This window comes from Laccaria bicolor, genomic scaffold, assembly GCF_000143565.1.
Source record: "Laccaria bicolor S238N-H82 LACBIscaffold_5 genomic scaffold, whole genome shotgun sequence".
NCBI classification, from domain to species: domain Eukaryota; kingdom Fungi; phylum Basidiomycota; class Agaricomycetes; order Agaricales; family Hydnangiaceae; genus Laccaria; species Laccaria bicolor.
Genome location: NW_001889876.1, coordinates 292,178 through 316,082, shown reverse-complemented (window position 1 = coordinate 316,082; position 23,905 = coordinate 292,178). Strand labels below are relative to the sequence as shown.

Here is a 23,905-nt window from a genome sequence, read left to right as displayed (position 1 = left end):
GACAACAGGTTTATTTCCTTGCCACCAACAAATGGGTCGGACGCAATTGCTCGCCGTGTTGTCGTTCAGACACTCAGCCTCTGTGGTAAAAACTGTGGTTGATGCAGTCGAACGATGTGGTTCATTGAAACGACAACGATTTGTATGTGATGGTGCGTCATTATGTTTTATAAATTATTCGTCAGAAGTATGACACTCGGAGCGTTTTAGCGACGCGGTTCCAATGTTGTAGGGGTCTCCTCGTTATCATATGGCCCGAATCGGGAATTAGTAGAGCATAAGTACATGATGACGTTAAGTATTAAGTATCGTATCTCGCAGTGAATCGGCAGATATCATGGATAGGGTTCATGACCTATACTTTTGTGAGTTCCGCCAGCTGTTGTTTTGCGTCTCTGAACCCGTTTCTAGCTCTCACCTACTCGAAAAACGGTAGTGACCACGATTAGAATCCAAGCTCGCAGCTACCTTTGCAGCGGACTCTGAGATGAACGGATCGCAAAATCAGGACATGTCACCGTGACATCAAACGGAAGAGACATCTCACGATCTAGATCAGCATATGACCAGCATACTCTCTCTTCTTCGCTCCAATTAGGCTGATACATAGCCCTGTTCTTCAGCCACTGCGCGTAAATCGCCCGCCCACTTGATTTGGCTAGGCGCGGTGGACAGACGATCAATCCGTCTTTGTTCTCGTCCTCCAAAATGATTGTGTCTTGTCGACCTTGTTCTAATGGTTCCGAATTTCAATGCCGTTTGACAATCAGCGCTCACTCAGAGTTGTCAACGGCAGGCGTTGGCCCACGTTGGGCAATCCCATTGTCTTGAAGATCTTAATGTGAACACGCTCTTCAAATCTGAGTGCAACTCAATGTGTTTCTATGAATTGGCATCCCAGACAACGGTATCTGCATGAATCTAAATATTTTCAGAAGGATCTGCGATGCAAGCTCTTCATGCTCCTCCGCTCCAAGGACCACCCTCACCCCCTCCCACATTCCTGGGTGCCACAATACGACATTGAATATTCAGCCCCTTCACCCCTTTCAATCCCATATTTCCCACCGCCTTCGGTTCCAAACCCTGCGGCAGCTCGCCACCAACTCCTGCTTGCTCAACCCCATCCCCCTCGAGTATCCATTATAATACCCCAACCATGCGCGGTATACCTGCTCCTTCATCTCCCTCACCACATTTTCCAGGGACAGCGGGATAGACGAGGGAGGAACAGGGGCGGAGGTTAGTGGGATGTCGCGCATCCCTGGGGTGTTGAGAAAAAAATTCTCGGGAGAGGAGAGGACGAGGATGCAAGCTCAACACCTCTTGTTCCTCCCTTCTCCTCGTTTCGCCCCACTCGCCCTCACTACAATCCCGCGATGACGTGGTGGGTCGCGCAAGGGGGATGTGAATGCAGATCTTGAATGCTGCCGAAGGACGCATATCCATCCTCACGCGCATTTATTCTCACACGTATCCGCCCTCACGCATATCCACCCTCACGGTCATTGTCGATTGTTTGTAGGGATGGGCGGCGTGCATGGCATAGTTGGTGGTGGGTTCATCTACGCTGTTACCGAACCCAGTGGGGGCTCACATAATGCCTATAAGAAGTGAGCACAAAGAGAGGGCGATGAAGAGGAAGTGACCTTGTTGTTGGTACGCTACACCCTTGGAATAAAACCTCGCTATCGACCTGTGCGAGAGACTTGTGAAAAGGCGTGCACGTTGTACACCAAGAGGGCGGTGAGGACGAGGGAAAGGGGGCAGGAGCCCCGAACGACTTCATGCTGAGGGAAAGAGTGTGAGTTTGGTGCAAGCAAGCTCTGGAGTGGAAACAAAACGTGTCACCACTACGAGAACCGCACTCACACTTCTTTGTCTTGGATCTTGGACGATTCGACCTCGAAGGTGATCATCTTCGAGGTCGAGTCGGTCGGGGCTCATAAGCGTCCTCGCTCGGAATTTGACGCCAATTTCATATTTCACTCTGTTGGGAAAGTTAGAATTTCATAAGACAAACGAGAGAGGCGAACATACCATGATTTACCCAAATCAAGAGAACATCGCAGATTGTCCGTCCCGTCCTCGTCATTCACCACCACCAGGTTGCTCCCCTCATCGCCAAACTCCTTGCGCGTCTCGTCGCATCTGCCACGTAACGCTGGCGTCTGTGCTGATAAATGTGTCGCTTTCCTCGTACGGTAAGAAACTCTCGCGTATCGACCCAACGCCTATGGCAAAACCAGGTGCTGGTGACCAGAAGATGCGGCCATGGTTGTGTGGGGTCGTGACGGAGTGGAGGTGGAGTGAGGAAAGGTCGGCATCAGTGGCGTTGCGTGATTCATTGCTCCCTGTAATTCAAATTGGTTAGATGAGGAACGAGTGACAGAAATAGAGCGATGTACCATCATCGAGAGTGATCATCGTCTCACTCGCCCCATCGACATCCTTCGCCTTTGTAACAACATTATCAAGGCCGATCCCATGGACTAGGCAATAACGCCCTTTGCGATCTTCTCAATGTTGAGGTTCTCGACTTTGCGATCTTGGTTGGAGAAATCGGTGCTGGAGAAGGAGAGGGTGTCGACACTTGAGGTGTCGAACAATCGAAGAGGTCGGAGCAAACAACTCGGCCCGGAAGTCGCAGGACTTGTTTGCGTTCCTTCTCCGAGTCATTCCTCACTAGACACTGCGGGCCCTGGCTTATATATCCGCTGGGTTTAACGTGAAAAAATGGGGTAGATATTAATAATAATGCTACCTTTTAACTACCGGATTTACTTGAAAGATATTTAAAATCTTTTATTTCATTTTAGCATTTTTTTTCCATCGGAGTTATTAGGAATTTTGTGGGTGGATAAATGTCGAAGATATGGGAGAAGATATTTCTACAAAAGGCAAGTCTATATCTGCAGCAGATATGTGGAAGATATGAATGACCACGAGGTTAAGAAATTTCCAAATATAGCAGTATTCCCTGAGCTAACACTTGCTGAATTAGGTATACTTGTCGACGAACAGCATCATCGCCAGCGGGGGGCTCTGCTCAACCACCCCATTTGCTAACCCTAGCCCTTTTGCCGATGTTCAGCGATTGACTCTTTGCTGTCAATCCACGTGCGAATGACGGGTCTGGAGCGTCGAAAGGACAAGTGGGGTTGGAACGACGAGATCAGGAGGCCTAGGATCAACAACAAGACGAAGAACTGCACGACTCAAGCTTCAAAGCTTCACGTCTTAAGTTGTCGCCTTCTACCCCCCTTGCGACTCCACTTACCTTTGCCGCTGCGACTGAAGATAATGGTGCGGATCCGAAACACTAGCCATATCCGAATGACGCTGGCAACCAAATCGTTCATCCTGCCTCTGTGGTTCCTCCATCAGGTGTTGTGGCTCGACTCAGCGAGTTTGCCACAGAGTTGCCGTCGCAGAGCATGCAAGGTCGTCACCAAGTCATCACTCAAAACGAAAAAGGCGAAAACAAAAGTCACTATTCTCTCTCTGTTACCTCAGAACCCTCAACTAACACGCTCTACGCAGATATCAAGATTCAGAAGTCCCTACAGCACCCAAACATCGTCAATTCTCAAGACTGCTTTGAAGATGATGACAACGTCTACATGACCCTCGAACTATGCCCCCCTGGTTCCGTCATGGACATGCTCCGCCGCCGTCGCCGCTTCTCCAAGCCAGAGTCCCGCTTCTTCATGGTCCAGCTCATCGGTGCCTGCCACTACATGCACGCCCACCAGCTCATCCAACGCGACCTCAAGGCTCGGCGATTTCTTTCCCGACGGGAACATGAACATCAATGTTGGCGACCTTGACCTTGTGGCTTTCATCGAGAACCCTGGGGAGAGGAAGAAGACCATTTGCGGCACCCCAAATTATGTCGCACCCGAGGTATGGCTCGACACCACGAATGGACACAGCTTCGAGGTGAATACGTGATCCATTGGCGTTATCTTGTGCACACTCATTGTCGGCCGCCGTCCGTTCCAGATCAAGGACGTCAAGGCCATTTACAAGTAAGCCTTCTGGTCTAATGCTTGATTTTCCCATTTTAATGTGTTCAGGCGCATCCGCGGCAACGAATACGAATTTCCCATAGACCGCGTCATCTCTGGGGCAGTCCAACACCTCACTCCACAGATTTTGACCCTCAATCCCTCACAATGTCCAACCCTGCACGAAATTGTTGACCACGCATTCTTCACGCATGGCGCCGTCCCCTCCTACATCCCCTCTGCACACGACGGCACCCCAGACTTTAAACACATATCCGAATTCGTGTCGGACACCAACTTGAAGCGCCTGAGAAAAGACGATGCCGTCCTCTGCGTCGGGAGGCATGGCGGCGAGGAAGAGTATCATCACCAGCATCGCACAGCAGGAGAAGGAGTTCCAAAAGGCCGTTCAGCCTGGCTCGCCTATCTCTGCACTGCTCAGCTCGGCGAGGCAGCCTTTCCTCATGGGCAATCCCACTGGTCCCAGTGGTGCGGCTTCCAGTGCGCGTGAGAACCAGTTGTTGAGGAAGTTGCAAGCGGTGAAGGAGAGCCCATTGGGCAGGAGGACTGTTACACGTGGTCTTGACGGAGGCATTGTGGAAGAAGAGGGCGGATTGCAGAAGAGGAGGATGGAATGGGAGGACGAACACGAAGAGGAGGAAGCGAGGCTGAGGAAGGAGTTGGAGGAGAATCTCCCAGTGACGGCAGGTCGGTGTTTCTCAGCTCCTGCTTGTTATGTCCCCTTGCTGACTTGTTGATAGCCCCTCCGACTGCAGCCCTTCCGCCCCCCAAACCAAATAAATTCGACGTAGCCGCTCCCTTGCCTTCGACGCCAAAGCCGCAGGGAAGACCCAACCTTCGAATCTAACGTGAAGCACGATACTTCGTCAGTAGCTTTGGACTCATCGTACTCGAGTCTTGGGAAAGAAGTTTTACTTCTGGTAAGTTGACGCATCCTTCAACATATGAGGGACCACTAAACTTTATTTTAGTATTATACCAAAACGTGGCCCACCATCCTCCAAGCTGTGGCTACAGCAATGCAAGCAGGAGACCCCACATTCTTGCAGCGATGGTAGAGAGCTAACCAAAGTCGAAACCGCGATAACTCCCTCCCCCGATCGGCAAGAACCTGCGATGTTTTTCTTCGTGATTTTTGATTTGGTATACGAAGCACTGGCCACCTCCTCTCCAAACTCATCTTCAAGCACGTCGACCCGACAAACCAATGTTATCTCTGGTCTTCAAGCTCTCAAATGTCTGGCGCGACCAGATTACTCGGGGAAAGCGATTATGGAACCTGCCATCTTCGAGGAGTTCATTAGTCTGTGCTATCGTATGGCGATGACGGAACCTGCAAATATTCAGGTCGTTTTGGTTGAGGTGATTGCTATCTTTGCTGCATCTCATGGTGCAGGAAACATGTACGTCGTTCGTTCCTACCAAAAATCAAGTGTTGAACTTTGGATCATGTTAGGTCAACAGATGCACTTTCTGCAACCTCTCCTCGGGCGGATTGTTTGAGGATATGTTCACATATTCTGAAGCACACCACATCTACTGCACGTGGGGGGGTCATTCTTAAGTGCCTTTGACTTACCTCCGGATTTTGGACTCAGGTTCTGTTCTTTCTCCATGTTAGAGGGACGAGTTGTAGATCGTATATCTGATTGTATCCGCACTGTCCGCGTTTACGGCCATTGGGCCTTTGATCAGTACATCTCAATGTGAAGATGTCAGAAGCATTGCCATCCTTCTGTACTGCGGTACGCTCTACCCATCATGCTATTCACAAACCACTCATTCTAGATCTCTTTTCGTCAGACTTACTTAAGGATGAATCGTCCGAAATTGACCTGGTTGGGCTTACTCTACCAGCATTGAAGTCATTGCTAGACTTGCCGACTGCTCCTGGGTCAAACGTGAATGAAGGGTATGACCGATTAGTTCATGCCCTTTATCGGCTTGTTTGCTTCACATTGATGAGATGCGGTACGCCTTTTCAAGTGCCAAATTAACATATTTACCAATGATAAAATACAGTGGACGAAGTGGTGCGAAGAAGATCAAGAACAACCTCTTGGCGGGAGTCCTCGTATTGATTGTCATCCCCAGCACAGTGAAGCTCAGCAGATCTGCAGTCGAGCACTGTTGTTTCTTAATATCTCAGAAGTTGCTGGATGTGGATGGTGTGAGCTTCATTCATTCAACACGCCTTTTTGCTTACTACCATGATCCTCCAGACATCATTAACTGCTGCCCACTGCGCGAAAACGCTCGTCGCGTCAGCTTCAGCGGGTAACCCGACCCTTCGGCAGTGTGTGCGGCTTTTGATACCCGCCCTGGTCGAATTCATCGCCAAGATGGCACCTCAAGCGCATGAAGGGTCGATAACGGAGCCTCAAGCAGCCGCGATCATTGGGGAGACCTGTAAGGCCTTTTCCATCTCTTCAACACTGTCACCGAAGATCTACGTGGGTGTTTTCTCTCCCTCTTCCTCCCCTTGACTCTCATACATTACAATGCAGGTGCGCGTGTCTTGGGTGTCTTATTACCCTCCTGCTCGTCAGCAATGGTGCGAGCACACAAGCACTAAGCGCGTCGATATCTACACAGGCTATGACCCAGCTACTTCAGTTAAGTTAGTCACCTTGGCTCATTAGTAATGGGCCACCCTGCCCTGACAATCCATCAAATGGTAAGGGGCTAGCCGGACAGCTGGTTTGATTACCGGACCCCATTGTCAAAGGGGCGGCCGGACCCTGAACAATCCACCAGTAACTATGTGTGGGCCGTCAGCAACAATGTCCCATACCACTGGAGCGGCTGGGTGTACCTTGAATGTCATAACCCAGTGCGGGGCTGCCCTCCGCCGGGGTGTTGGTGACACACCGGCGGCCATCATCCAGTTGAATACTTAGAATTACAAGTCTGGCTTATATCAATCATGCATAATATTATCAACCTATGTATGCTGTTTGCTACAATTTGAGTGGAATCACTCTGCCAGACTAAGCACTGCACATTGCTTCTGAAACACTCCACTGGACTAAGCACCACACATTGCCTCCACAAAAATGACACATATTGGAATGATCTGTTGGAAGAAGCTTCACACATTTAATCTGCAAAAGTATTTGAGTACACCAGCAAGGCGATTCCTCCGCAAATATTGCTCCACTGGTTATATAATTTTTTTATGGTACACCGCCGGACCAACCACTGCACATTGACTCCGCAAACATAGAAAAAAAATTATAATGAAGTTTGACACATTTACACTGAAAACATATCTAAGTACACAATACCTCCACAAATATTGCCCCACCGGCGGTGTCATTTCTTATGATATGCTGCTGGGCCAGCCACTGCAAATCGCCTCCGCATTTATATTGAAAATTTATAATAGTGTGTTAGAATACTTTTGACATGTTTATACTAAAACCATATTCAAGTACACGATACCTCTACAAATATTGCCCCGCCGGTGGTGTCATTTTTTATGATACGCCGCCGGGCCAGCCACCGCAAATCGCCTCTGCTTTTATATTGAAAATTTATAATAGCCTGTTAGAATATTCTGACATGTTTATACCAAAAACATATTTAAGTACACCATGCCACCGCAAATATTGCTTCGCCGGCGGTGTCATTTTTTTTTATGATACGCCGCCGGGCCAGCCACCGCAAATCGCCTCCGCTTTTATATTGAAAATTTATAATAGCCTGTTAGAATACTTTTGACATGTTTATACTAAAACCATATTCAAGTACACAATACCTCTACAAATATTGCCCCGCCGGTGGTGTCATTTTTTATGATACGCCGCCGGGCCAGCCACCGCAAATCGCCTCCGCTTTTATATTGAAAATTTATAATAGCCTGTTAGAATACTTTTGACATGTTTATACTAAAAACATATTTAAGTACACCATGCCACCGCAAATATTGCTTCGCCGGCGGTGTCATTTTTTTATGATACGCCGCCGGGCCAGCCACCGCAAATCGCCTCCGCTTTTATATTGAAAATTTATAATAGCCTGTTAGAATACTTTTGACATGTTTATACCAAAAACATATTTAAGTACACCATGCCACCGCAAATATTGCTTTGCCGGTGGTGTCATTTTTTTAATGATACGCCGCCGGGCCAGCCACCGCAAATCGCCTCCGCTTTTATATTGAAAATTTATAATAGCCTGTTAGAATATTTTTGACATGTTTATACCAAAAACATATTTAAGTACACCATGCTCTCCGCAAATATTGCTCTGCCGGCGGTGTCATTTTTTATGATACACCGCCGGACTACCCACCACAAATCGCCTCCGCTATATTGCAAAGCTTTACTACACATTGTCCCAAAAACACCATTAATCTACATGCTTCTGCAAACTATTGCTTTGCACGCTTTCATTTTTTTATGAGCTCTGGCCGGGATAGCCAGAGATAACCAAGTATGCATTATGCAGGACCAGAAAAGGGTGTTGCCGCAACAAGGATGGTCTGGCTATTTTGCTTGTGCCAGGCAGGGACCATCAAAGTTTCAGTTTGTGCCTGAGACATTTCCAAATTGAGGTGATGCGCTTGGTGGATGGGCCCTCCACCGCATGCAAACAGACCCTGCATCCTGACAAACAACGACGCACTCACCCAATTTCAATCCATGTAACCTGAAAACCAGCCAGGTGATAGACCTCAATGCCATGGTAATTACCATGTTAAAATCTTCAAGAGATGTTTTGTTTTTGTTGACAAACACGGAAAAGAGGGTTTTATGTTGATAATCTCTATCNACCCTTGACTGCATTGTGGCCTTAAAGGAAAAATCATCAAGACTTTTTTTATTCCCGAACAACTTATCGTCGGGCCTAGCTCGTTAGAATTGTCCCGTTTCAAGCTTTTCAATGGTGCTTTTTACATGAGTCAAAAGTCATTATTACATGTTGCGGGGCTGAGACAACCTGTGAAATGGTACTTTTTATGATAGAAACCATCAAGGCTTTTCTTTTCCCCATACAACTTATTGTCGGGCCTAGCTTGTTCGAATCCTGACTTCTCCAGCTTTACAGAGGTGGCTTTTACATGAGGTAACAGCCATTATTATGTTCTGCAGAGCTGAAACAGCTTGTGAAAAGTTAAAATTTACAATGAACACCATCAAGACTTTTTCCTTTCCTAGGTAACCTACTGTTGGGTCTAGCTTGTTCAAATCCTGCTTTCTCCAGCTTTCCAGAGGTAGTTTTTATGTGGGTTGACAGTCATTTTTACATTCTGTGCAGCTGAAACAATCTGTGAAAAGGTATTTCACATAAGTGACTCTTCAAAACACACTTGTGAGCATGTACAGAGGTTTATATACTTTCTTCCAAACCCCTTTGAAGGATCCAGATGAGTCTCCCCTCTGTAGTCTATCCACTGCAGCTGCAATATACCTTCCGCAATTTACCTCCCGCAATATACCCTCCGCAGCCACAATCTACCCTCTGCAATATACCCCCTGCAATATACCCTCTGCAGCTGCAATATACCCTCTGCAATGTACCTCCCACAATATACCTCCTGCAATATACCTCCCACAATATACCTCCCACAATATACCTCCCGCAATATACCTCCCGCAATATACCATCCGCAGCCGCAATATATCCTCTGCAATATACCTCCTGCAATATACCTCCTGCAATATACCTCCCGCAATATACCTCCCGCAATATACCTCCCGCAATATACCTCCCGCAATATACCTCCCGCAATATACCTCCCGCAATATACCATCCACAGCCACAATATATCCTCTGCAATATACCTCCCACAATATACCTCCTGCAATATACCTCCCGCAATATACCTCCCGCAATATACCTCCCGCAATATACCTCCCGCAATATACCTCCCACAATATACCTCCCGCAATATGCCTCCTGCAATATACCCTCCACAGCCACAATATACCGCAATATACCCCCTGCAATATACCCTCTGCAGCTGCAACCTACCCTCCGCAATCTACCTCCTGCAATATACCATCCACAGCTGCAATCTACCCTCCGCAGCTGCAATCTTACCATCTGCAATCTACCCTCTGCAATCCACCCCTCAGTCCCCCCATAGAAAACATATGCAGAAGTAAACAAGAGTACCTCAGCAGTACCACCCATTTACTAGTAATCATATGTATCAACTGTCTGTTTAATTCTAGTGTTCTTTGCCCTAAACATGATTTTTGTATTTCTAAAAAATATGCAAGTACTACTCTGCCAGAGCAATTTCAAAGGCAGAGCATATTGCTCCAGTGGTGGTGTTTTAAAGAGGAATACATTGCCTCAGTGCCATTTTAATAAAAAAAACAATTGCCCCGGCGGTGTCATTTTTGAAAAAAAAAATAATACATTGCTCCGGCGGTGCCATTTCGAAAAGTAATACATTGCCCTGGCGGTGCCATTTTAAAAAATAATACATTGTGCCAGCGGTGCCATTTTAAAAAAAATGCATTGCTCCGGCAGTGCCATTTTAAAAAGTAATACATTGTGCCGGCGGTGCCATTTTAAAAAATAATACATTGTGCCAGCGGTGCCATTTTAAAAAGAATACATTGCTCTGGCAGTGCCATTTTAAAAAGTAATACATTGTGCTGGCAGTGCCACCTTAAAAAAAATACATTTCTCTGGCAGTGCCAATTTAAAAAATAATACATTGTGCCGGCGGTGAAAAAAATACATTGGTCTTGCGGTGCCTCTTTGAAAAAACTGCACTGCTGCAACAGAGCTTTATTATATATATATATATTGCTCTAGACCTCCAACACAGCTATTCAAAAAGTGTCTCTTATGAAAAGGCAATGTGTTTTTATTGGAAGGTGTTCTGCTGGTGTGTTATATTCAGCTGTATATCTGGGGGGACATGATATGGACAATAGTTAATGAAGACTGCTTGTGTTTCAAAAGAAATTACAGTATCTCATCACCTTGCAGTAGGACTCTCATTGTGATTAATCATTCAGTATATTTTTCAGTTGTAATGGCTCACATTCATGACATTTAACTGATGACTGCAGCCCTATCACTATGTATGATCACCATCTATGTTTACATGGTACGCCGCAACTTGTGCCGCCAGAGGACAGGGTACACCGCAACTCTCCCCGCCGGGCATCAGGACATCTCCGCCGGTGAGACACTACGCCGTCGGTTAAAAGGACAGCCAGCGCATGCTACTTAGTGAGTCCCTGTAAGGATCACGGCCGCACCATCACTAAAGGCACATCATAAGATTCGGGCCGTCCGGCTGGGCCCATGTAGTATGGTGTTTTGTCACATCCGGCTACTCCATTAGGTAAGGCACAATGTGACTAACATATGTGATGGTGGCTCCAAACAAACGGGTAAGTACTTCTTCATGCGTAGGGTCTCAAATGACTTGACTAACCTTTTGATTCTTGCCCAAGTTTTGCAGGTTCTCAACATCGGCCAACGCCATCCGACAATCCATACGCGATCCGCGCGTAGAGATGCGGCGCGATACGTCGTGTCGAGGTCTGGGAGATTCATGGCGGGATGTGGGGGTTCGAGGGTGGCATCCGTCCGTTAAGAGGACGACGATACGTCGTTTCGGAGCCTGGAGGGGCGTACAAATTTTTTAAACCTGCTTTATCTTCCCCTGAAACCTTTCTGCCCTCCTCACATTCCACCTCGCGATCAACTCCCAGCTCTCCTGTCAGCAACGCTGGACCTATCCTTAATACTTGAAGCGCTGAGCGCTGAACTCTGGTGATAGCCGACGATAGTAAACTTTATGCAAACTCTATGGCCCTCTCAACTTGCTCTGCTTCTACTTTGCAGAGCTTTCCCTGGTATTCTGCCCTTCCACAACTCTATGGATCAGCCGTTCTCTTGTCAATTTCAAGCTCAGGCTTTCAATGGGACTGTCGAAATTTCGCTCCCCCTAATCTCAACCATTCGTCGTTCTCTCTCTCTCAACCAAACCTGGGTGCGCGCATGCCATTGTATCGCACAACACTATTATAATCTGATTATCTATCTACACACTCAGGTATAATCAAGAAACTCGCCAAAAAATCGAACCACATGCCGTAGATAAAGATAATTCAAACCGAATGTTTTTGGTAAACGAAAAAGCGAACGCAAGCGAAAGCGAAACAAAGGGGGCGAGCTTGTACTCGACAAGCTGAATAGAGGCGGGGAAGAGGTATAGATGCGGCAAGCCGACATGGCACTGACGGATTGTACCGAGATAACGACGTGATAGATGTGAGTGAATTTTGTTGCTGGTGATGATATGGACGATGCTGATGCAATGGATGTTGCTCATTAGAGGTGTGAATATGTGCTGAGGGTGCACCGATCGACGACGCGGGTATGATCGTGCATGAGATACACGAACGGGAGTGGAATGATACGGGGATGCGTGAGCAAGGTGAATTGAGGGTGCGCGAGCTGTCAAATGCCGGGTGGTCCTGATTGAGGACGAAGGGTGCGTGGTTGCAAAGGTTCATGGGTGCGGATGGTCTTCTGATGTCCACACAGGTTCGCTCCTCATCCATAATACACCCTAAACCCGTTCGTCAATCCCGCTCTCCGAAAATGACAACGGAAGGACAACTCACCCCCTTGAAGTAGTCGATATCGGCTTAAAATCCGTCCTTCCGCTCTCCACGAAGTGCGCAAGCACACTCGCCCAATCGTCGCTCGAGTCCCACGTAATCTTCGCAGGCGGATCGACTTCAACGGGCATAACTTGGGAGACACCGCCACATTGGATAACGACGACGAGCGTGCCAATGCCTCCGCTATACCTGCACCGTTCCTCGCGCCGCTGGATGTCAGCTATGACGAGCGGGTCATGGACATAGGTCCTCGGTACAATGTGGGTTGAGGTTATCGAAAATCTACCAAAGCACGCGTGAGCATCGAGGGAGTGCGCGGGAGGAAAGGAACATTGGACTTACCGACGATGAGACTCGGCATGAGGATGGTAGCTCAAGTCAATGAGCAACGCGTTTTACCTAATATTTGCCGGGACACGTTTGAGTTGCAATGCCTGGAAACCAGCCCACCCCAACAACGCCGTATGGGCAGAAGCGAACTTCCGGAAGTTCTTCGCGAGGCGTTCGTCTGCGGCTGGGGAGGAAGACGCAGCTGCAATGGCGGCTTTGGATACTGACTCGGTGTGCTGACAGATTGCTTTATGGTGAGGCCAATGATCGTGTTGGCAGTCTTGTGACTACGGCAGACAGACTCGTCAGAGGGCAAGTTAGTACCGGGGACTGACAAGGCTCGCGCAATATTGGGTCACCAGCTGAGGGGAGCCAAGTCAAACTTCATGAAAGCAAGGAGAGAAGGACGGCATACACAACCTCCACATAGGCGGAACTTGAGAGACTGGGTTTCTGGAGTACGGCATTGGTCGCAAATACGGTATCCCCGCTGTCGTTGTTGGGGGTGAATAGGAGGAGTGTGGTAGTTGGCAGCAGCAGGCTGAAAGTACGTTTCCATACTTCACTTCAAATTTGGAGAGGTGAGTCGGTACTTGAAAGCAAACCAACGTCCAACTTTGTTGTTATATAATGTGTAACTGCAGGGATCCATCGAACATGATCTGCGGCAAATTGAGGGTTTGCGTGAGGCTGGCAGTGGGGAGAACAAAAAAACCGACAGGGGAGACCAAGTTTCTTTTGTTACAACGAGACAAAGGTTGGAGCTGAGAGGCGCGTTTGTGGGCGGTTGTTCAAGTTATTGTTGTTATTGTCACGGCCCGAAACACAACAAGCCAGTCAAGCGCCCTTCATCACGAATGATTTCCTTGGACGGTTTAACCATGTAGGTCATGAATACATTGAGAGAGTGGCTCATTCGGGCTACAAATTGTGAAAGATCTAGAATTGAATGCTCGGGAGTCGGGATCAGCTGAGATGTTAAAAAGCAAATACTTACGAATGGCAGGTGATTTGAAGGGAAGAATAAGTTTGGTAAATCTAAGAGCTCCAAGAGAACTCACCCTTTCTTGACATCCTCTGGCGTTGTCGTGGCCTCTTTAACAACCCTCTAGTGATATTGAAGCTCAACGATATCCACGCATGCCAGTGGGCCGAAGACGAGTCATCCACTTCGAACCATTCTGCGTAAGGGAATTGAATATAATCACGACGGCGGGGGCCAGTAAACGTGTAAATCCTCTTACTTGAGAGCAATCATTCTCTTTGTGCGTCTTGGCGAAACGCTGCCTTCGAAATCCTATTCAATTGTTGAACTTTTCAAGTATCGCTGAATGTGGAGCTACATACGATAAGGTAAGAGCCAATTCGCATGACGAGGTCAAGAGGGAGTTGTCGTCCCTTCGCTTTTAAGTTGTACTCCTTTAGTTCTTTTTCGGCAGCAACACTCGCTACTCGATAAACCCGCACCAGACCGATGGGTCTGCATGTTTTCTCCACACGCATGGCTACTCGCAACTAGACGCCATCCGTATTGCTTCGCTATGGTAGGTGGTAGAGAGGTGACCCGTCAAGCACGCTGTCTCGCGCTTGCCATCGTACCAGTCCCAGCAAACAGCTGGGATGGGAATCGAGGATCTTACGATCTGCAACCCCAGGTTGTGGCCATGGTATTATATAAGAATTAGTGATATTAGAAAATGCGGATACAGTATCATTGGTTTGTGGAAACGCGCACGGTGCAAATGGTGAGACAACGGTGAGATCAGTGTCATGGTTACGTAAACACTCCAAGCTCATCGTATACACACGTGACTTCCTCGCGCCTTGAAACTGTCCTCTCCTCATCTTGTACTTGACTGCGATACAACTGCAACGTGTAGGCCATTTTGCAGGTTTATGGCCATCAAAGGAATGTTCTTCAATTGATCTCCTATCTGTGTCTCTGTTGCATTATCTTGATAACTCGACGTCACCGTCAGCTGTGCTTTGAAGACATCCTTGATAACGTCCTATGCCGTGGTCTCAGTTGTTGCGGATTGCTAGATTGTGGATTGGTTTCTCATAGGGTTAATAAAGGTAGCCCAACCTATTTTGGAGAGAGAGTTCAAACTACAAAGTCAGCCTTCTCGATCTCCGGCGCTTTCACCTCCTGCTTTGTGTTCAAGGAGCTGCATCAAAGTCTGCTCCCCATTAACCACACCATTGAGCTCCAAACATTAGAACGCGATGAGACCTCTTAAAAAGAGGGCTGGAAGAGACTGTTTAATCTCTACCAATTACGCCGGATGCATGGTTTCCCGACCCACTTTCGACTGGTGACAGCATAGCTGTGGGGAGCGCCAAACAATTCGACGAACATCGGTTCATTGCGCTTCGCGTCGACAGGACTTCAAATTTGATGTCTTCCCCCAATCTCTAACCCGACTTGCCCTGTACGAGGACTCGGATACACCAAGTTCCCTTCCCATGGGCATGAGTGAATCAGTACAACAGTCGTCGGTCATTGACTACGAAATCGAATTTCTTTACTGACCAACAAGTATGCGGGGTTGGTGGATCCCCACAGCCGTCGCATACTCAGTAGTGCGATATGGGATTGCTGCACATTGAATAATTCCCATAAAAACCAAAACTGACACCTTCATGTTCTTATTTCCGCACTGGCGTCTGAAATGATGCTTGGAGAAAATATTCTACGTCACTATTGGACGTGCAATGGAGCCCCTGGACTTACCCTCAAAGGGATGCTCATGTTATCGTTCAAATAGGCCTCGCGAGAATGCGCCCATTTTAATCCTCCGTAAGTCCACTCCCATCCCTGGCCCTCTGATGAGAATAGGTATTTACTACCTGAGCGCTACCTCCACAACCGCCCACGACTCGCCCATACTCGGGCACAGGCCAGTACGTGGAATATGTAAATTACGAACACCTCATTAAACATAATCTCCACAGACTCCATTTTAATCCCATGACCGAAGACAATCAGCGAAGATATTCAAATGGGAGAAGCAATAAAACTTCTTCAAATGGGCGAGGAATGTCAGGATTTTTGTTCATACCTTGACTTTGGAAACCTTGTACGGCTTTGAGAAGGTACGTAGGATCTGTAAAGCAGAGAAGAGATAGAATGCGGTAGCGGATGATAAGTTCATACAAGCAGGGACGTATTTTGACTGTAAGGATCCGCCATTCATACTCCCACTATCTTTCACCCAACCTGGCTAAAAAGCAGTGAGTGGATGTCAAAGGGAGAGCTGGGCACTTACCACCATGGGATAATATGGACTGTGAGATTAGAACTGATCCCCCGAATATCCTTGAGAATGAAAAAAACATAGGATAGGACCTTGTTGATATTGAAGTTGCTGAAAGATATATCGCCACTGCTGTCATCTAGACTATAAACTAAAATTCTGAGATCAACGTCAGAGGGAGCTTGAGGCTTCGATTGACTCACGGTTCGCAGAAAAATCAGAAGCTCCGACTGTAAAACGAATGTAATTGAGACCAGCGGCGTTAGTGGCATACGTTGGGGAGAACATATGATTCAGCAACGTCCAGTAATTTTGAGAGTTGGTTGACTAAAGGGAGCTATGAGAGCGATCGAATAGGTATGTGGTTCCGTCGACCTTCAAGTTGTTAAAATGAGAGCAGATGAGTCGGCTGTGAAATGGGGATTGGATAAAGTAGTTTCGGACGTATGTAAAGAGAGAAGCAAAATCACCAACACGCCAGAGAAACCCATACATAGTTACAATCGGTGTTATCGGATCACTTCTCGAATTTGTTGCGATTTTGCTTTGCACCCAAGTTTGCACCTCGTGTGTTAACTTTTCAAATGATTCTATAGTAATTATGTACAATATGAATGGATGGGAGGTACAGTGAAGATGAATAACGTAACTTAATACATATCTACATACTGTGATGCCGATGAAACAAGAAAGGGGAAACAATAATAGCTACAATGATTTGCCAAGATGTGTTCGAAGAGACGAAGTCGAAGAGTAAGAAAAAAACGGCAGAGAGGGTGGGAGAAAGAGAACAAATACTTGTTCACCCAGGACAACAGCAGATATCACGATCGTCTTCCAATGTGGCAATCTTCCTCATGGTTCACCTCTATCCGATCCCAATTGTCCGGGCTAAAGTAGAGATTAGAATGGTTGAACTGATGTTGATGTGCCTCCCAACCAGGGGCTTCGTACCATGCCGGGATTGGTGCTGACGCCGTCGTGTTAGCGGCTGATGAACTTGTTGGTGCAAAGTTTCGTCATACTTATAATCGAAAGCCCAACCAGACAAGGTGGAACATGACGAAGCGGGGAGCGGTGCGGATGGGGAGGTGTAGAAGTACTTTGAGGGGTCTGTCGACACAGGTAGCGGGAGAGGGGTCGAGAGAGGGACGTCGGTCTCGGAATGCATATGAGGATCTTGTATGACGGCGACGAGGCCTTGATGATTGGGGTTTGTTGACCAAATGACGAGCTCGCTGCCGTCGTTTGGGGGTTCGAGAGACGCACCGTATTGCTGAGTGAACATAATTCAAGGTCAGCTGTCAAAAAGACAAGAAGCAAGGCACAGCGGCGCACCTCGTTGTACTGATGATCGAACTGTCCGACAGAATCTTCATATCCCATCCCATAAGACGTGACGATCATCGGCCGCTCACAGCCCGAGTCAGCGATCTGGCCTTCCAAACCCGGCGACGGCCACCAATACTCGCCCTCTTGGGATAACTCACTCCTTCGACGTGCTTCTTCATCCTCCCACTGGAGATGTCGAGGATGTAAAAGGAGTGCAGAGGAGCGGGAATGAGGTGGCGGTATCTCCTGTGGTCATAGTTTGAGAGTGGGGATGACGACGCAATGGTGGTGTGCCTGGTGTACCCATCCTGCTGGCTTCCCCGTCTCCTGGCGACGCGGCGTCAGATGGAAGAGTGATTGTAGATTCCGGGAGTGTTGAGTGCGGGCTGCTTGACGGAAGGGAGAGAGAGCGTTTGAACATGTGGGTTAGTGGGACTGCGGAGAGGCCTACGGGAAGGGGGGAAGGGTCGTCGGATTGAATTTGTGTGGAGGTAGTGTCTGGCTGCAAAACATCTTGCATTGGGGTTGTCTCGATGCGAGTGGTGACCCGAGGGATAGAATCGACAGCAGGGGTCGTCGTCTTTGGAGAGCGGCGGGGTCTGGTGGAGGAGGATGAAGGCGAGAGCTCTGATTTTCCTTTCTGCCCCATCATAATTCCCTCCCACTCACAGCCTTCTCCGAATCCGCGCCCTTCTTTCCCTCCACAAGCAAGTTCGCAATTTTCTCGCACCTCGACTCTTCCTTGCCCTTTGCCTGTGCTTTGCGTTTCCTCCCTTTTGCTGAATCCTCTGTTTCGTCCCCCGCGCAGACATCACCATCGTCAGGCTCTGGAAGCGAAGCAAGCGGGTGTTCTTGCGCCGTCGTCATAGTAGGGGAAGACGAAGATGAAGAACTACCCATCGACGTAGTCGAGAAATACGCCGAAGTGGGCGTGATGAGGGACGGCGTCGAAGCCACCGTAGCCGTCTGTGTCTGGATCATAAGCCTGATCGCTGGAAGCTGGGTGGGTGAATGCGGCCGACGACGGGGAAGGTGGTAGGCGGTGCATGTGGGCTCAGAAGGAGGTTACGGATGAGTACACCGGCAGCAGTTATGTTCCTTGAACCCAAGGGACTGGGACTCCTGCTCCTGAAACTCAACGGGCACTGCTCTGAGAGGCAGGGGGGGCTCTACAGATACTTGTTCCTCTGCATGCGAGTCGTCGATGGACGCGGCAGAGTCGAGAACGGAGGGAACAGACTGCTCGATTTCTTCAGTCGACTTTGCGCGTGATACTCTGGGGGTTGGGTGGGTGATGGGGGAGCGTGGGCGGAGGGATAACGGGAGGTTCAATGACCCATTCGAAGATCGCCGATGAAGACGAGCGGCTGTGGTTATCGTGTCAGATCAGGGTACATGTGAGTGAAAGAAAAAGACACGTACACCAAGGTGGGTGATGAAGGGATTGAGTTGGGTGAACGTGATCCGAGTCGGGGTTCGTTTGAGCGTAGGCTGCGTTGGGGGTGTTTTGTAGGTGAGCCGAGGCCGGATGTCATATGGCATAAATCGACGGCTGGAGGAGAGTGGGCACGAAGAGTGGCTGCATTGCTCATTAGTGGTGGCATGCGGAATGAAGAGGACGAAGACTTGCAAGAGAGGGATTCTGGTGATGATACCATGATGGTAGACGTTAGCCGACAGAAAGGTGGTTGATTGTGGTAGTTGATATAAAGGACATGTTGTGTGTTACTTGGAACAAGGCGAAAGCCATCGTCACGTTTGTCATCACGTCCGTGTTTGACTCTGTTGACCAACTACATCGCGATCGCGATAACATCTCTGACTTCAACCACCACCACCCTTTACTATCCAGCCTCTCACCACATCTCCGAACCCAACCACCAGTATTTTGGTTTGTCTCGGCTTACCCAGAAAGGTCACAACATCTGTGACTTCAACCCTCTCAATAACCACGATTCAAGACTTCAACCACCAGTCCTTGAAATCACTATTCACCCATGGCGTATGTGCCCACCCATAATCATTGAGACCTTATCTGACCCAATTGGCAGGGCACGTTGTTCAGCTTGCTCCTGGACGCCTAAATCAGGAGTACCTGGCCTCAGGGCTTATGAGTCGCATGTCAAGCATAATCACTGTCAAACTGCAATAGTCCGTGTAAATTCAAAGAGTGAGTGTTTCAGCTGGCTGCCCCATCTCCAAACAATCAGCTTTTTTTTTCTTTTTCTTTAGAAGCAGGTGCTGGCACTGAGATCGGTCGATCGGTCAGGCCAGCAATAGATCAGAAGATATCATGCATTTATAATTGTCCTGACTATTCGGAATTCTCCTGGAGGAGTGTTGAGGGGCATCTTGTCAGGAAACACTCTATGTCTAAAGAAGATTTCACCACCCAATATGAACTTTTCCCACCCACCGCTGGGGTTTCCATTATCGCATCCTCAGAACTCTCCCACCCTCCATCTGCCGCTGGGGTTTCCGTTATCACATCACCAGAACCCTCCCACCCTCCACCTGCCGCTGGCGTTTCTGTGAGCACATTACCAGAACCCTCACCACCACCTCCTGAGATTCGAGCCACAAGGCCAAGAACAGCTCGACTCTCAATTCCGATCAGCTCTCGAAGTACACCATATGAGCGACGCACCAGCGGCTCACCTTCTCCTTCAAGAAGCGCCTCCGCATCCCCTTCCAAGCCATTAGGCTCGCCTTCTCCCTCAAGAAGTGTATCAGCATCCCCGTCCAGGCCATCAGGAAGCTTTAGTGTGCTTCCCTCTCCTTCACCACTTGTGCATCTCGCTTTCTCTCAACCTACCAGCCCACAGCCACAGCATGAGAGGGAGGATGAGTCTATGGGAAGTGGGTCCAGTAGAAGTTCAAGCCGTTTATGGGAAGGTCAGATGGAGGTTAGTGACGACGATGGGGAGGATGAGGATCATGATCCCCAAGGTCGGATGGAGATTGGTGATGAGGATGGGGAGGAGGAGGAGGATAGTGATGAGGACGGGGAGGAGCAGGGTGATGAGGATGGGGAGGAGGAGGAGGATAGCGATGAGGAGGAGGATGAGGAGTGGGAGGAGCAGGAAGTAGATACAGGTGGAGATGAGGAGCATTCTCCAGGGCTAAGTTCTGACTCTGAGCGACACATGGATGTTGATCTGACTGAGGGCTCCATTGCACATCTTGATCTAACTGCTGGTTTGGCTGGGGGCTCCATGATTGAACCTACTGCTGTTTTGGCTGGGGACTCCATGATTGAACCTGGTGCTGTTTTGGATGGGGGCTCCATGATTGAACCTGGACTGATTACTGTTTCAGCTGGAATCTCCATGAGTGAACCTGCATTGGGGGCTCTAAATCTGACTGCTGTGTCAATTGAGAGCTCTATAATTGAACGTGCACTTGAGGCTGCTTCTCTAATTGTAGTGGAATTGAAATGGCTGCCTGACCCTTGTCCCAAGTTTATTGCCTGCAAGGCTTGCCAAGTTGGAGTAAATGCTAGTGTGGCTCTCAAGCATGCTAAGGACCATAAAATTCTGTTATCTTCTACCCAGTTGGGTGTTCTGAAGGAATTTCTGAAAACTGAGAAACTTGCTGTCCAAAAGGACAACCTTCCACTACCTCCTGAAAACTCTGCACCCATCAAAGGTCTGGCTGTAAATCAGGGTTTCAAGTGCTCACACTGCTCATACTGTGTGGCTAGTAAGAGGACTATAATGACCCATTTCTCAAAAGAGCATTCTGGCAAGGCTGGGACCTATGCTGATAACTCAACCTCCACTTCCATACAAAAATACTTTTCTGGCACCCATTCCCCCAGTTTTCCAGTTGAGTCTGTGCGCACAGGCCTTGCATCTGATGATCTGTACTCAGTCTATCTTGATCAGATGCTACCAGTCTTTAGAGACTCAACCCTGGTTAATGAGGCCTTGTCCCCAAATGAGATTCCTCCCCTTCTAAAAGTTACCCATTGGCATCAGCATCTTGCAGAGGATCTAAAAGACACTGTGACTATAGCAAAGCTCATGGCCCTCACCAAAGTTCCAACTTCAAAGGAGGGCATTCCCTGGCTTGGGGTACCACTCAAGGAGGCCACAGTTGCCTACCTGCATGACACAGGTAAGAAAGCTGGAGAGGCAGAAATTGGCGTAAGATGCCTCCTCCATGAGTGCCCAAGGACCACCCAGACTGGTGATGCTTGGCAGCCATTGGACAATGAGAAGTCCATTGAAAGCTATGCTTTACTCCTGCACAAGTGGGTCCATGCCATCCTGGTCACCCTTGAGCCCAACGAGCCATCAGGGTACATGTTCCCTCTGACACATGGTGATCGTGTCCGTGCAGCAGCTCTGAAAATTGCACTTCAGTCTGAAGATCAGGACAATGTAGTCCTCATTCTTCACCAGTTCCTTAAGCCACTTTTCTATCCACTGGATCGCTCAGGTCTTGATGCTGCTCAAGTGGTGGCAGGCAAGTGGGGTGAGGTGAATGAGTGCCTTCAAGCACTCACTGCCTTACAGTCAGATGGCACCTTCAAAGAGGCACATAATGTCACTCAGATGTACGCCAAATTGTGCTATCATATCAGGGCTGCCATCCTGTATGAAGGATACCTCAATGCTGACAAATTCGGAGGAGATTTGTATGAGTAAGTGATCTCACACATGTTTTTGAAAACAAAGCTTACCATTGTATTTGCTTTCTAGATCTGTAAAAAATGAGGCACTGCTAAATCTCCAACCAGGAGTTGCTTCACCATACAACAACTGTCGTGACTATCAGAGATATGCTTCCGCCATTGCCTTGAACACGAACACAGCACCTACAACACGTGTCAGCCAAGATGGCATGTCCATCACCTTTGGTGAACACACACTCAACATTGCACAGTGGAGGCAAGGGCTAGCAAAGCTGGCTGATGAGATAGATGCTGAGCTCACCATTCTCTGTCGGGGGCAAGAGAAGCTCCTCTCAATTCCGGATTCTATACCAGATGACTGGGACAATAAAGTTCGAGGATATGGCTGGACACAAAATGGAAAGTTCCTGGATGACAATAATCAACTGCTTCATGTTATGATGGATGACAAGACACTCCAACTGGCCACAATGGAGAACAAGGCCCTCAAGTTCAATCCTGTAAAACTCTGGGAGTTCTTGCGACAGTGCGATTCTGTCAATGAGAAGCTGAGCCTGTTAGCTTTTATGACACCAGGTCAGACTCCTCGTGTTGAAGAGTTTCTTGAAGCCAAGTATACAAACTCAACCAAACCACGTACTGTCTTCAGGGATGGTCAGGACATATGGATTGTCACCAGGCGGGTGAAAACGACAAACCAGATACGGAAGGAGGCTTTCCTGCCCATGAAGTGTCCTCCAAGGCTCACAAACTTCCTGGAGAGATATCTGCTTGTTGTCCGTCCAATTGAGAATCAACTCATCTATCAAGCAAGGCCAGATGAAGGTATTGCAGTCTATCATCTCTACTCAGAGTATCTGTGGACAAGTCAGGGTGCACGTAGGAAAGCTGACAAGTGGTGTGGTGTGTTTAAGGCTTTCTTGGGGAGCTACTGTAAAGTGGACACTGGGGTCCATGACTATCGACAAATAGCTGTTGAAATAGGCCGTGTTTTCCTTGGTTCAGAGGCTGTGGTTGATGAAGAGCGAGAGGATGTCATTGCAGAACAAGCTGGCCATATGGCTGGAACAGCTCGTGTCAAGTATGCAGCAGAAGTTGGCCATCTACCGGCCATGTCTAGTGATCTGCTACTGCGCTATGGCAGAGTATCAGAGCTATGGTGGCAGGTCACAGGCTTCATGCCAAATGCCCCACCAATGCTGCCACTCCGCACTCGGATTGCACTTCGGAAGAAAACCCAATCACAGTCTGACTTGGATCACTATCCATCTGACCTCATCCAGAGGAGTGCTGGTGGCCCATCATCTGACTTGAATCGCCAAGCCATTATACATGCATTAACTGCTTCACTTGTTCATCAAATCCAACAAGTTGAAGTTGAACTTCGTGCAGATATCATATCTGCAGTCACTAAATCACTCCAGCCAATCATCACTTTAGCTGACTGAACCTGGGTTGATTGATTTTAAAGGATCAAATGACATGATAAGAGTAGTTGCAGTGTATGTAATTGTACAAACTAACTGAGTGTGTTGTGTATTTCAAGAGTAGTTGGAGCAAATTGTGTATGTAATTGTACAAACTGACTAAAATGTGTTATATATTTTGAACAAATTCTATGTGTAACTCACAGAATCATTTGTGGGGGTAGCTATGGTTAACAGGTACAATTTCTAGCCAACAAAATTCATGAATGCTCTGGAGATTCAA

General features: G+C 48.1%; 7 protein-coding genes across 7 annotated transcripts; 3 read left to right on the top strand and 4 right to left on the bottom strand.

The window, feature by feature from the left end:
- Positions 1-2,118: 2,118 nt before the first annotated feature.
- Positions 2,119-2,427, bottom strand: LACBIDRAFT_313495 (uncharacterized protein; the record flags this gene model as incomplete). The annotated part of the gene is made up of 2 exons (XM_001877256.1): positions 2,119-2,354; positions 2,409-2,427. 2 exons carry the CDS (start codon positions 2,425-2,427, stop codon positions 2,119-2,121), a joined length of 255 nt encoding a protein of 84 aa, XP_001877291.1.
- Positions 2,428-5,743: 3,316 nt separating this feature from the next.
- Positions 5,744-6,673, top strand: LACBIDRAFT_313493 (uncharacterized protein; the record flags this gene model as incomplete). Its single annotated transcript, XM_001877628.1, has 4 exons — positions 5,744-5,973; positions 6,054-6,201; positions 6,254-6,484; positions 6,539-6,673. The coding sequence occupies 4 exons, from the start codon at positions 5,744-5,746 to the stop codon at positions 6,671-6,673; spliced, it is 744 nt and encodes a 247-aa protein (XP_001877663.1).
- A 5,445-nt stretch (positions 6,674-12,118) lies between these two features.
- On the bottom strand, positions 12,119-12,526 carry LACBIDRAFT_313492 (uncharacterized protein; the record flags this gene model as incomplete). Its single annotated transcript, XM_001877255.1, has 1 exon — positions 12,119-12,526. One exon carries the CDS (start codon positions 12,524-12,526, stop codon positions 12,119-12,121), a length of 408 nt encoding a protein of 135 aa, XP_001877290.1.
- A 3,426-nt stretch (positions 12,527-15,952) lies between these two features.
- On the bottom strand, positions 15,953-16,512 carry LACBIDRAFT_313490 (uncharacterized protein; the record flags this gene model as incomplete). The annotated part of the gene is made up of 5 exons (XM_001877254.1): positions 15,953-16,074; positions 16,125-16,187; positions 16,237-16,255; positions 16,305-16,375; positions 16,428-16,512. 5 exons carry the CDS (start codon positions 16,510-16,512, stop codon positions 15,953-15,955), a joined length of 360 nt encoding a protein of 119 aa, XP_001877289.1.
- Positions 16,513-17,092: 580 nt separating this feature from the next.
- On the bottom strand, positions 17,093-17,631 carry LACBIDRAFT_313489 (uncharacterized protein; the record flags this gene model as incomplete). The annotated part of the gene is made up of 2 exons (XM_001877253.1): positions 17,093-17,500; positions 17,563-17,631. 2 exons carry the CDS (start codon positions 17,629-17,631, stop codon positions 17,093-17,095), a joined length of 477 nt encoding a protein of 158 aa, XP_001877288.1.
- A 458-nt stretch (positions 17,632-18,089) lies between these two features.
- On the top strand, positions 18,090-18,595 carry LACBIDRAFT_313488 (uncharacterized protein; the record flags this gene model as incomplete). The annotated part of the gene is made up of 2 exons (XM_001877627.1): positions 18,090-18,174; positions 18,228-18,595. The coding sequence occupies 2 exons, from the start codon at positions 18,090-18,092 to the stop codon at positions 18,593-18,595; spliced, it is 453 nt and encodes a 150-aa protein (XP_001877662.1).
- A 958-nt stretch (positions 18,596-19,553) lies between these two features.
- Positions 19,554-23,643, top strand: LACBIDRAFT_313486 (uncharacterized protein; the record flags this gene model as incomplete). Its single annotated transcript, XM_001877626.1, has 4 exons — positions 19,554-19,558; positions 19,608-19,726; positions 19,789-22,204; positions 22,263-23,643. The coding sequence occupies 4 exons, from the start codon at positions 19,554-19,556 to the stop codon at positions 23,641-23,643; spliced, it is 3,921 nt and encodes a 1,306-aa protein (XP_001877661.1).
- Positions 23,644-23,905: the final 262 nt, after the last annotated feature.